Here is a 12,945-nt window from a genome sequence, read left to right as displayed (position 1 = left end):
GGGGGCCCTTATGATCTAAGATGCTGTTAAGAGTGTGATTTGATTATCTTAGGAGTCTTAAAAGCTGGGGAAAAAATGTGTATGGTAGGGACAAAATGCCTGTAAGCATCAAAAACCAATCTGACGAGATGCGCACAACGTCCCTTTGGGGATATGCCATAGCATCATAACCACATTACCGCCTTTCCATCAAAATGTTACCTTTTTATTTTATTTTATAGTCAATAAATGTGGAGGCTGAGTAATGGCTTGTTTACCACAATTACGAACATATTTTGTGGTTTGTGCTCAAGCACAATGCAAACAAGTCAGAAGAATAATCATCCTAAAAAGCGTGTCGACATTTTCCTCTCCAGATTTGATGTGAACTTGTGCCACTTTCCGAACAGAACATTGGGATGCGGCAGTTTTGAGACGGAATGGATGTCATGTGCGACAATCACATCGCGATCAATCTGTCCTCTCAAAATATATATTTTGGTGTACTCATGTGACATGCCAGAAGGAAGTGCATTTCGAGGATGTCTTTCTTCTATGACTTGCGATCAAGCTGCATGAGAAAATCTTAAGTGCCGCTATTTTTAATGCCGGACGACGTTGTATCCAAGTTTCATGCTTTATTTATGCCCAATATGAGTTGAGTTGATTTCATCTCACCCGGGGACTGGGGGTAGTCATCCACTATATAAGGGAGGAGATATTAAAAGGTTCAGATCGTGAGCACCCCCCACCCCCCACCCCAATTGTAAATCAGTAGCCAGTTTGCGAGGGTTATTAGTTCTGGGTCAAGTGAGGTCGGCAGTCAACTAGCTGCTGAGAAGCAGCCAACAAGCTGGAAAACGTTCAGCTTTGGTTGATGCGAGTTCCACATCATACTGATGTCAAATATGACAGGAGTTGTAGTAGAAGTGGTCATAATTTAAAAAAAAATAAAATAAAATACGTTTCAGAGGTGCAAAAGAGGCCATACACGTGTCACCTGCCTCATGCTACTCATGGCAATAGATCAGGTTGGGGAAAACGGTCACGCTGAAAATCATAAAATGTTATATCTGTCCAATGTTGACAATTGCAAATCCCGATGTGGGTGTGGTTGCCAGCCAATCGCATCGACTTCAGAACTGGGAGGCGAATGGACGAACCATTTGTCCGACGTGCTGCGAAGAAGCAAACATTTCAAACAAAATACAGTGGTATGCGTTTTCCATGCATATGCCCTAATCTGTTCCAAGACACACAAAATTCAGACAGAAATGTTTTATAAAGCATAAAAATAAATCAAAATATAGAACAAATACATGTTACAATTAGATTGCACAATAAATGAGAGTTGTGCATAATGTAAAAAAAATGGTCATTTAGCTATGAACTGCGCCCTCATCGTTTTTTGTTTTTTTTTTGCCCTCTTTAGTTCATGTTCTCTTTCACAAGTGGTTTTTGCCTGGTCTTTTGTCAAGAATTGATCCAAGGACGTTTTTGCTTTTGTAGGCTTTTAACGTCCCAGGCAAACATCAGCATAATGCGCGATCGCCCGAATGGTGAACACTTTTTGTGGGTGATTCACATTTACGTAAAAACAATCTTAAGGCCTCAAGGCCCGAAGGGTGACTGACAAGGACGCTCTATCGACACACATCTATCTGTCTATCTGTCTATCTATCAGTCTGTCTGTCTGTCTGTCTGTCTGTCTGTCTGTCTGTCTGTCTGTCTGTCTGTCTGTCTGTCTGTCTCTGTCTGTCTATCTGTCTATCCGTCTATCTACACGCATCGACACATTCGGTAGAGGTCCCTCTTAGCCAATGGGATGCCAGAATGATGCTCGATAATAGCCAATGGCAGAGCAGCTCAAAGTTTGTTGCGTTCAGGAAACTGAGTTAGGAGTAGCAGCCCATATTGTGTTTTTGACCTTTCATTTCTTTCGTAACAAGAGGCAGTATTTTCCTGTTGAGGCGTTTCGTAACTTGAAAATTTAGTATGAAAAAATGTTCGTAAGGAGAGGTACCACTGTTCCAGCTATCGAAGACAGTTAGCACAGCATGCTAGTTACATTCCGAGTCAAGACCACTGACAGAGGCCATGAGAGTAGCAGTTAGGTAAAACCAAGGGATGTCACGATGATGCGTTTTAAAACTGACAGCCTCAGCGGGGGTGATGCTGAGACTTTCTTCTTGGCCCAAATTTGGCTCTCAACTTTTTTTTTTGAAAACTTGAGATCTGAATCAATACAAAGGAACTGTAGTGCCAGAAAGTCCATTTCGGATCGGAATGAAAGGCCGACTACATGAAAGCTTCTCGCACCTTTCCTGCCGCTTTTGAAGATGACAGCGAAACGGCAACACAAAACGTTGACAGCATCGTTGCTGAAATAAAAGATGACGGCTCTCCTCACCTTTAGAAAACATTGACTGAGTGACCTATTTTCATACATTTTTTGTCTTTTCCCATCTGGATGTTTATTCCTTCAAATCAGAGCGGCCGCTTGTTGTGCTGATTCTAATTGTCGTCACCTCGTGGACAAGTTGTTACCAAGAAGGGAAAGCGAGGACAGACGAGCGCTCGGGCCAAAACGTGCCTGACTTTCTGTTCCCAGCGTGACTCCTCACGTCTGTTTCATCTGCTCCTTGACTTCGCCTCTTGTGTTTCCTCCCGAGCAGCCTCGCGCGCATTTCACGGCACTTGACAAACCAAGCGCAAAAAATAAATAAATAAAATCGCAGGCTCAAAGTGTGACTGATACGATGCTGCTGCAAGCCCTTGACACGATGATTGTTGTGAAATGCTCACCGGGATTTGATTTATCTGCACCTTTGCACCAGGTGATGGCCCAGCATGCTAGCGCATACACACGCAACCAAACAAGAACATCGAATTGGTCCTAAAAGGTTAAAAACATGTCGTGGCCGAATACATTTTTATCTCATTGCATGAGATGTTGCAGATGTTATCACAAATTTTTGCCTCCAATGACTAAATAAGTGCTCATGAAAAATTTTAAAAAGATGCAATCATTTGAGACTAGGCAGATATAGAAGTGTCGGTATATATTAGTTTTATGGGCTGCCGGGGTCTGTCCAGATGTCAAGTACAACTTTGTCAAATGTGCTGTATAGCACAGATGAAATTTCCTCCCTCTTAAACAGACAAGAGGAGCCGCTGCGGGTGCTGATTTACTTCTAATGATGGCATGTGTAAGAACGCGAGAATTGAATTTTATTTTCAACTACAGTATACAGTATAATGTAGCTGACAAAATTTCGATTTCAAGCACTTTGAGTCTTCTACTAAATCTTTATTGAAAAATGCTTTCATGTCCTAACTTAAACAATGGTCCTTGTCTTGTTCGGGTTCCGAATCCCACAAATGTGTACGAAGGTCGACTGGTTAACACGTCCGGCGCAGATGTTGCAGGGTTCGATTCTGGTTCCGGCCTTCCTGTGTGGAGTTTGGGTGTTCCCGATGTGCCAGCGCGGCTTTTCTCCGGGTATTCCTGTTTCTTCCTACATTCCAAAAACATACATGGCAGGTTAATGGATCGGTCTAAATTGTCGCTAGGTGTGATTGTGAGCGTGGTTGGTTGTTCGTCTCTGTGTGCCTTGCGATTGGCTGGCAACCCGTTCAGGGTGTCCCCCACGATGGCTACCCGAATACAGCTGCCGATAGGCTCCAGCACCAGCTTTTTTATTACTTGAGATATTTTATGACAAAACAAATTGTAACTGAAGATACGGATGATCTCGAATGGACATGCTGTAGATAGAAAGTATCGATCTGAAGTCATGTCATACTGCATGTGAACCTTGCACGTCACGAATGACCGTAAGCATCAGAACCAGCCTGAGGCAAATACACGTGATGAGATTCCAGTGATCTTGAGGATTTGACTGTTATTTGAACAGGTCTGGGAAAAAAAATAATAATCATGTCATCAGTGGAATATCCTCTCCCTTGGCATTTTTCAAAATAAAACTCATTTGTCATCTTGATGCAATTTGAAACATTTGACAAGTAGTAGCATGATAGAAGAGTCCCCAGACCAACCATGAGTGTCTTTTTTGAGATGCTCAATATGAATCCCTAAAGATCTGCTCGATTGCGCTTGACGTGAGGATTCGAATTTAAGCTGAAGACCGACTCTGTACGAGGGGCAACTATTGCGGCACGTGTCTAGCTTTCCGCTTTCGAGCAGAAACCGATCGGCTACATTGTAGAGCTCAATCCAGATTAGCAAAAAAACAAAACAAAACAAAAAAACGTCCGGATCACAAACATGAACTGAAGTTACAAAAAAAGGTGGAAACCGAAAATAAACACCTGTGATAAATGTATCAATGTCAAGTACTGCTCTGTTGAATAATGAGCAAAATGCTTGGCTCGGGTTCATTAAAACAAACACAAAAAAAAAGTAAGAAAAATGGCTCCCGAACTTTTGGCTGACAGAATAAAATATCTGCATTGGATTCTCAGGAGATTTACAGCCTTTTACGCATTATTTCATCACACTGACGTGTGTAAAAGCAAGAGTCTTTTTTTCCCCTTTTTTTTCGCCTTTAGGTGTTCAAGTAATCACCAGTTTATTCTCATGAGCACAATACATCACAGTAGGATTGAAGACTGAGGGCACATGCGTAAAATAAACAAATCTCTCTTTTGTGGCTGTAGGGGGGAGGGAAAAAAATAAAGATGGTGTCTCTGACTTTTGGCTGGAAACCATTTGGGATGGTTTATTTCCAATGCCACGTAGTTCAAAATCATTCGCTGATTGTAATTACAGATGAAATTTTCGACTTAATAATGATGGTCCGAGGCACAAACTAATTTTGGTAGACCGCGCTAAATCGTCCTAGAGTTCAATTTTTTTGTTAGTTTTTAATCTTAATGAATCAGCTGCTTTAAAAAAAAAGAAGCTTTTTCTTGCAACGAATGCACTGTAACTTCTGGCTTCATTGAGACGCTTGGTGAGCCATTTTTAATTCAAATATAAATGATAAATTCAGATTGAACTTCTTCTTTCCTGTTGAAATATGATCAAATGCTGAGCGCTCACTGAAATTGCGGGAGGCACTCATGAGGTTGGATGGTCTCGTAAATATGACAATAGTGATGGCGGTAGAAGTGCCCGCTTCCCACTGTCCAACTTTTACATCATCTTGCAGGTGGAGATTTTATTGCAGTTCCTTCTAAATCAAAATAATTTGCAGGCCTCAATCTCATGTAGCCAATCCCTTCTGCTTCCGCCATGCAGACTGCACACCTTTCCGGCCCTGAATTCAAAGGGAATAAGTGGAACCGCTTCAATTGGCCCGGAATCAAGTCCGCTGTGTTCACTCCCACAATGGGGCAAGCACCCATTTCTAAGTGGGTTTGCGACGAAAATACCAAAAGACAACTCCACTAATGCGCACAATTAGACTTTGCACTAGATTTACATGTGAAAAATAGGGCCTTATGGGTTCTTCATTTATTTTTATTTTTTAAAATATCACTATATTGTTGCATCATGAAAGTACGTAACAGTGAAATGCAGAACAGCTCGCTCACCGAGACATTATCAGGAAAAAACGCTTGTTGACTGACGACAAAAGAGAGAATCGAGTTTCCGCCGCAATTTGTCAGACTATATTGATTTCGAAGTCGAACGCTAGGTCGATGTTGCATGCTTGCGGCGAAATGTACGGATCAGATCCACGAGTTACCATTTTCAGGCTTCCACCGTTCTCACCTTGTTCAAACGTGAACCCCGTGACACGCTTGCCTCCAGCTTGCAATAACCTCTCCCCTCAAACTCGGTGAGTGCTCGTTAATTCGCCAAAAGGCGGAAACACACGCCACCACCCCTCAACCAGTACTGCCACACGGGCTTTTTTTCCTGACAGACTGTAATAAGGCACGATACTTTTGGCACACAAATGAGCTCACCATTCTCCCCATAGTGCGGCCCACATCCTATCTGCATCCTATTCATACCGCTGATAGAATCAGGAAGTCGGTCTGCTCCGTTACTTGTTGATCTTGCTATACCCTCAAATGTAATAAAAGCGTTTTTTTTTCGTTTTTTTTTTAATCCAGATGGCTACGTGAAACACTCGCACTGCTGAAGTAAACCATCTGGTGTTTGGGTGACATTTGGAATATATTTTCCATACGCAGTATGAACTTGACACAACCCCATAATAATAACAATTAGAATAATAATTAATGCAATAGACTTTTATTTTATGTCAACTCGTCATAAGAAATAAAAACGCGTGTCCTGTATCTTACAAGATAAAATTTTAAATTTAGTTTTATCATCCATAAACATCTTAAATATCTTGCCCATTAGGCAGCTGACAAACTACTCCGAAATTAACAACCGTAAAGGACAAATCGTGAATTGGATTCTTATGACCGTCATTACCCTTTGTCATCATCCTTTACGACGATGCGACGGCGAGCCAGACTTTTAAAATTTTATGATCCAGTCATCTGTCAGTAGCACGTTGCACAGTGTGAATGTTGGGATCGAAACAAATGACAAAGCGGATTTGTGGAAATATTGTGAATAGATAGCCGGAAGAAAAGCGAAGGAGGGGGAGGAAATGGAAGCACTGACTCAAAGAAGGTCACAAAGATCGAGGATTCTGCTAATTAACTTTGACCTTCAATGCTGGGCCGCTAATCATGTTGTGAGCAACTCCAGACATTTCGACACACTAATAAACACATTTTGCCACGTCACCCTCCCTCATGCGTTCATATTCTTCATTGAGGGAACTCTCAGACACTTAGCATCTGGTATTTTATCCCACAAATGAGATGCAGACCCATAAACAGAATTCGTCCCCGGGTGACTTTAATAAGGACCCGCACGTACCTGTCAACACTTTTGAACAATGTCGAGCTTTGCAGCGGAGCAATATGTCACGCCCCGGCGGATTTAATCTGGGGTGATTGAAGGAACACAAACCATCTCGATGCGCTTTTCTGTCAGGAGATTAAACTGCCCGCATCAGTTGTGCTTCCCTCCTGAGAGAGGCTGCATGGTCGTCACCAGGGCAGAGTCCATCGATAAGTGTTGAATTCTGTCATTCATTTTTATGTCTGCTCGAATTCATCACACATGTAAAAATTAAATCATCGCATGCGGTATTTCTCTTGACACGAATACGGTCGTGATTAATTTGCGTGAAGGGAGGTTGTGCACTGGACATAAGGATACAATTTAACTCTTTGAGGGACAGCGATTACGACAGTGGACATCTTATGTTATCAAGTTACAGGGTGCATGAAAAGGTTAAATGGAAATACGACAATGATCTAGCGTTGGTAGGCAGGCACACCCCGCCTCACAATTCTGAGGTTTGGGGTGTAAATCCGGGCTATTATCTTTAATCCATTTTCCATCTGCTCTATTATAAAGATACACCAACACATCTGCCCTGCTCCTCTTTGTCAGTGAAAAATGATCAGTCATGATCAGCATCTGTTTGCTATGCGGTACGCATCGGCTGGCGAAAGCTAAAAGACGGCTAACACCGTCAGTGGTGTTAAAATACAGCGGTAACAAAAATGAAAGCGCGAACAACACTTATTTGAGGCTGTCTACGAATCTGGACGCGGTGGTAAGACGACTGCACAACACATTCTGGTTCAATAGTGGGTCTTTCTATCTATGATTACATTACATCGACAGTCGGACCTCTTGTGTCAAGTGGTTCTGAAATGAGAGCTGATATCACGGCTCCAGCTTCCTCAAGGAGTGTTGATATGCAATATTTCGCCATTCGGGATAGCCTTTTCGACAAGGGCTTTAGTTTTTGTGCAATTGGCTAGAATCCGATTGTGCAAAATGTGTCCATATATCCACTCGTAAAAAGTTTGGTGGATCCTTCATTTTTAGCTCTCAGCTGTTATTCAGATGTGTATCAGATTTATCTCTCACGCACCCATCTCCAAGTAAACTGGTGACGCTCATCATCATCTCAAAATGTCCGAGCTTATAATATCATTAATATTCCAAACAAAAATTATACATTCACCACTATTGTGGACCTTTCACCAGTCTCCTCAAAATTGGATCGAGCAGAATACGCGATAAGATGCTAGCATGCTAACGCTATGTATATTTAAACAGCAAGGGTTTATGACAGGGATGTCATGAATACTTAAAGCCATGATTCTGTTTGAGTGTTTTTATTCATATTCTACAAACAAAAGTGTACCGTCACGCATTCATCCGCGTGAGGTTATTGTTTCGGAAGAAAGCCACCGCTGCACTCGGCCTCCTCCTATTCGGCCGTCAGTGAAATTCCTCTTGTCGTCAGCTCCTCTGTGCTCTTTGATACTTTGAAGAGCTGCAAGAAAGGTTTCGTCGCGCTTTTAAAGAATAAGCAGCTCCACACAAGTGGTTCTCGGATCGCAGAATTTACGGTTCACAGAGTGTGTCTCGAGGGTGAAGTGCAGGAGCATACGGCAATGACGACCCTGAGCTTGCTCGTCCAAACCTGCGTCGTTTTCCCTTTTGAGATGAGTCTGTTAGTCTTGATCAGTGATGGAAGAACTGTTGCTTCCGAATCACGTCATGAACAGGTGTCAAGTGTTGCCACAGCCAGATTTTGGTATTTTTCAAACCGCATTTCATAGTTCCATTTTCGTTAACTATGTGGTGGGTTCTCTTCCGGCTGAAGATATGATTCCATAATTGAATGAGACCTGAATATTAATGTCAATGTTCTGGCACAGGATGGAGGGCCACGGTTTTTGCCTCAGGCTAGTGGCCATGAGTTTAATCAACATTCATTCATTCATTCATTCATCTTCCATACCGCTTGATCCTCACTAGGGTCGCGGGGGGTGCTGGAGCCTATCCCAGCTGTCTCCGGGCAGTAGGCGGGGGACACCCTGAATTGGTTGCCAGCCAATCGCAGGGCACACAGAGACGAACAACCATCCGCGCTCACACTCACACCTAGGGACAATTCAGAGTGTTCAATCAGCCTGCCATGCATATTTTTGGAACGTGGGAGGAAACCGGAGTACCCGGAGAAAACCCACGCAGGCCCGGGGAGAACATGCAAACTCCACACAGGGAGGCCGGAGCTGGATTCGAACCCGGTACCTCTGCACTGTGAAGCCGACGTGCTAACCACTGGACTACCGGGCCGCGTTTAATCAACATGTCAGTGGAAAATAGAATCTCCCTTGATTCCCTTTGGAAATGTTGCCTAATTCTACTTAAATCCGCCCTCCGCTTTCTGTTCTGAGTCAAGGATCTTCTGCCACCAGTTTGAACGTTCAAGGATTCGTTCTTTTTTTTTTTCTTACCATGGGACTAACTTCTGCAGTGCAAACTTATCCTTCTGGAGTTAAAAGTCAAGTCAAGTTCAACTTTATTGTCAAATGTGCTGTACGTGTATACAGCACAGATGAAATTTCCTTCTTCTTAAACGGACAACATACAACAAGAGGAGCCGCTGCGGGTGCCCACAGCTGTTTGCCTAATGTGTGGATATGAATCAACAGACCCATTTGCCAAGTATCATGTGCGCCTATGTGAATGGACTGACATGCTATTTGCAATAAGTCTTAAATTATTCTTGAAGTACTCTTAATGTGCTTTGCAAGAAACAGTCCTTATTCACAAAATATCATAAAACGACTGGAGGAAGAAAAAAAAAAACAACGACCGGTATATCAGATGAGAAACCGTGAATATAAATCCCAATCCACATTTATATATTGATTAAGAAAAAAAATCTGATCATAGCAAACAATCTCACATCCGTTTTTTGTTTTTCATTCAAATAATACCGATTGTCACTCACATTTCTTTTCATTCATTAAATGACCGACACGCTCCGTGTTCCCGTTTGACTTCATTTTAGCACAATCTTTTGAGGGGAAAAAAAAAACAACGTCTAAAAAGCCATTACAAAGTATTGTTCAGTTTTTGAAAGTGTCATTTAAAAGAATGTGCAGTCAGATTTTTATTTTTATTTTAATTTTATTTAATACATAAAATGTCACAATGCAACCATTCCCAATGTGCACGTGTGTGAACGCATGCGTGTGAAAAGTTCCCCACTCTCGATTTAGGGGCACATTCATCATTTTACACACTAGCTGTCACCCAAAAATGCAATATAATAGGAGAAGCAGCAGAATGCGCAGCCTCCAGTTCATGGAATTATGGGAAGAATTTTAGTTAGCTAGAAGTGTGAAAGATAAATTCCTCAACGTCAAATTGGAATGTGGCTTGTGTTTAACTGTATTTTTAACAATTCTTGGAAATACTCGACATTATTTATCAAGCTATTTCGTCACCTTGTATAGAACAGAATCTACATCCCGCTGATTAAGGTTTGTGAGCCAACCCGAAAATCCCCAAATGACACAATTAAAATGCCAACTGTGGAGATTTACAACAAATGAAATAAACAATGCACGATTTCCTTCTCGGAGGCAAATATATATATGTATTTTTTTATATTTTTGTATTTATATTTTTTAATACTCACTCTCAAATGTGCGCACAGTTGTACATTACAATAAATGGAGTAGTTTGGATATCGTCTCCCTATGCCAGAATAGTGACATCCTGCAATCCTGTTACATTTAGGTCATACTGCTCGGTGTTGCATTGCATGCTGGGAGAAGACTTGGCGCCCAAACAGAGGAGGGCCCGGAAGTGCCTCCTGAAGGTCTCCGAGAGGCAGGTGTAGAGGATGGGGTTGGCGCAGCTCCACGAATACGACAGTAAGACCAAGAACTCAAACACCCGCGCAAAGTTAAGGTTGGATTGATACATGGAGCAAAAGTTGACGGTGTAAAACGGCAACCAGCACAAAGCGAAGACGACTACAACGGCCACCACCATTTTGGTGACCTGCCGCTCCGGCCGGCGATTCTCATGATCGGCCACGGTGGCCCGGAGCCGCTGTGACCTCAGGGTGAGCAGCAAGGCCGTATACGAGGCGCTCATGATGGTGAACGGCAACGCAAACCCCAAGGCGAAGGTGTAAGACAGGACGCCCAGCCACCACATTTCCGAAACGACGTCCGGGATGCACAGGCCTCGATCCGCAGTGAAATGAAGCGCCATGGGGAGGATGGTGAGGATGGAAAAAAGCCACAAGAAGGCCGAAACGATCTTGGCGCAGCGCGGCGTCCTCCAGGAGGCGAACCTTAGCGGGTCGGCCAGCGCCATGTAGCGATCGATGCTCATCACGGTCAAACAGAAGACGCTGGTGAACTGATTGATGCCGTCCAGCACCATGACCGCTTTGCACGCCGCGTCGCCAAACAGCCAGCGGCTCAGAAAGTTCTGACTTGCGATAAACGGGAGCCCGACCATGAAGAGTCCGTCGGCAAGCGCCAGGTTGAAAATGTACACGGTGGTGGCCGACGACATTTTGTCCAGTTTCAAAACGGCGACGATAACCAGCGAGTTCCCGGCGAGTCCCACGACGCACACCGCGAGATAAAGAATGGCCATGAGGACACCGAAACCATCAATACGCTCCTTGAAGTCAAAGTGTTCATCCACAGAAGTCCAGTTGTCGATATCCGCTTCCATTCTGCGTGAAACGAAAACCGAGCCGCCGTCAGTGCGCCTGCATAACTTTCTCTCACTTCTCAAAATAGAAAGTACTCAGATGGAAGGTGAAAGACCCAAAGGAGAAAAAAAAAAAGATCAAATCAAGTTTTGGCTACTCTTCAGCATCCGCTCGCTGCTTTTATTTTATTTTTTTTTTCCCCAAAAGAAAAACGTATACTCGTCCGCAGCACCCAAGGGCCTTTGCGTGAACACCCTTCAAATGAACAGGACGGATACTTCACTGGCCGCACTTTCTCCCTGGGAGCTCTTTTTATATATCTTCCCCCCACGGTGTGTGACGAGCGCTGCTGTGTGCTTGTGTGTGCCTGGAACTCGTCCACCCCCTTGTTCATCAGTCTCCAGAGGCTGTGATAAAGTCCAGCTTGGCTAAAGCCCCCCCGCCCCCCTTGTACCCCCCCCCCCCCTCCAGGTTCTCTGCTGTAATGCTTGTTTCCAAGGTAAACCCCATCTGCTCCCATACTCTTGTTTTCATAACTCCCCCCCCCACCCCCTTGTCCTCCCCTCTGCTTCTGTTTACTTCACACACAGCCTCCCTTCTATCTATTATGTCTCCATGCACTCCACCCCTTAAGCTCATAGCTTTAGGCCAGGGGGCTGGGGGGGGGGGCACACGCACACATAGATACCATCGAGAGCTCACTCGAGTAAATCCCAAAACAGGAAAGAAGTGTCTCACATCTGTTTTCTCAGGACGTTTGTTGTCGTGACATTTGACATGGGATGTCGTTTTTTTGCGTCTTTGACCGCCTTGTGTTGTTTTGCTTGGGGGGGGGGGTATGTTATAAAATCGTGTCGATATGAGCGGTTCAGGAAAGGATGGCCACAAGCATAGGAAGGCAAGAGTAAGGGGTGTGTGAGGGGGGGCGCGATTAAAGACCATGGATGAGCGATGACCTCCATCCTGTTGCTACTCTGACACGCATAGCTGGAATACCCTTAGAAATCCTCTGGAGTGTCCGCCCATCTAAATTCCACAAAATAACCGAGCCGGCCAATTATTTCCCATGCCGTAAGTGTTTATCCAGAATGGGATGCAATTCCAAAGATACTTAACACTTCTCTAAACCGTCTCGGGGGCTCATTCATCAGAAGATTTATGGAGACGTTTTTCCGAACCGGCAACAAGTTCCAGTGAAGTGAGGAAAAAAAATGCCTTTGGAGTTGACACTGATTAGCCCCGTGGCTTTGCTGCCAACATTTCATACATTGTGGCCCACCTCGATATCCCCTATTAATCATTCCGCAAAACACTGTGGAGGTGCTTCATATTTCATGGGCGATATTTCACTTTGGTGTCATTCTGGCATTCATCTCATGCTTTTAGACACAGACTGCAGTCAAGGAAGACA

The 12,945-nt window shown here is 43.7% G+C and overlaps 2 protein-coding genes across 2 annotated transcripts in view; one reads left to right on the top strand and one right to left on the bottom strand.

The window, feature by feature from the left end:
- The window catches only part of LOC127603857 (zinc transporter ZIP11-like), a 69,582-nt gene that overhangs the window by 16,937 nt on the left and 39,700 nt on the right, over positions 1 to 12,945 (top strand). The gene's annotated exons all lie outside the window — the stretch shown is intronic.
- On the bottom strand, positions 9,982 to 12,025 carry LOC127603859 (somatostatin receptor type 5). Its single transcript, XM_052070533.1, has one exon. It carries the CDS (start codon positions 11,552 to 11,554, stop codon positions 10,556 to 10,558), a length of 999 nt encoding a protein of 332 aa, XP_051926493.1. The 5' UTR covers positions 11,555 to 12,025; the 3' UTR covers positions 9,982 to 10,555.

Source organism: Hippocampus zosterae, chromosome 7 (genome assembly GCF_025434085.1).
Source record: "Hippocampus zosterae strain Florida chromosome 7, ASM2543408v3, whole genome shotgun sequence".
In the NCBI taxonomy this organism is placed as follows: Eukaryota; Metazoa; Chordata; class Actinopteri; order Syngnathiformes; family Syngnathidae; genus Hippocampus; species Hippocampus zosterae.
This window is presented reverse-complemented; position numbering and strand designations above follow the sequence as displayed.

Excerpts from the sequence above, each read along its gene's own strand:
- LOC127603859 (XM_052070533.1), bottom strand. The coding sequence starts at position 11,554 with ATGGAAGCGGATATCGACAACTGGACTTCTGTGGATGAACACTTTGAC.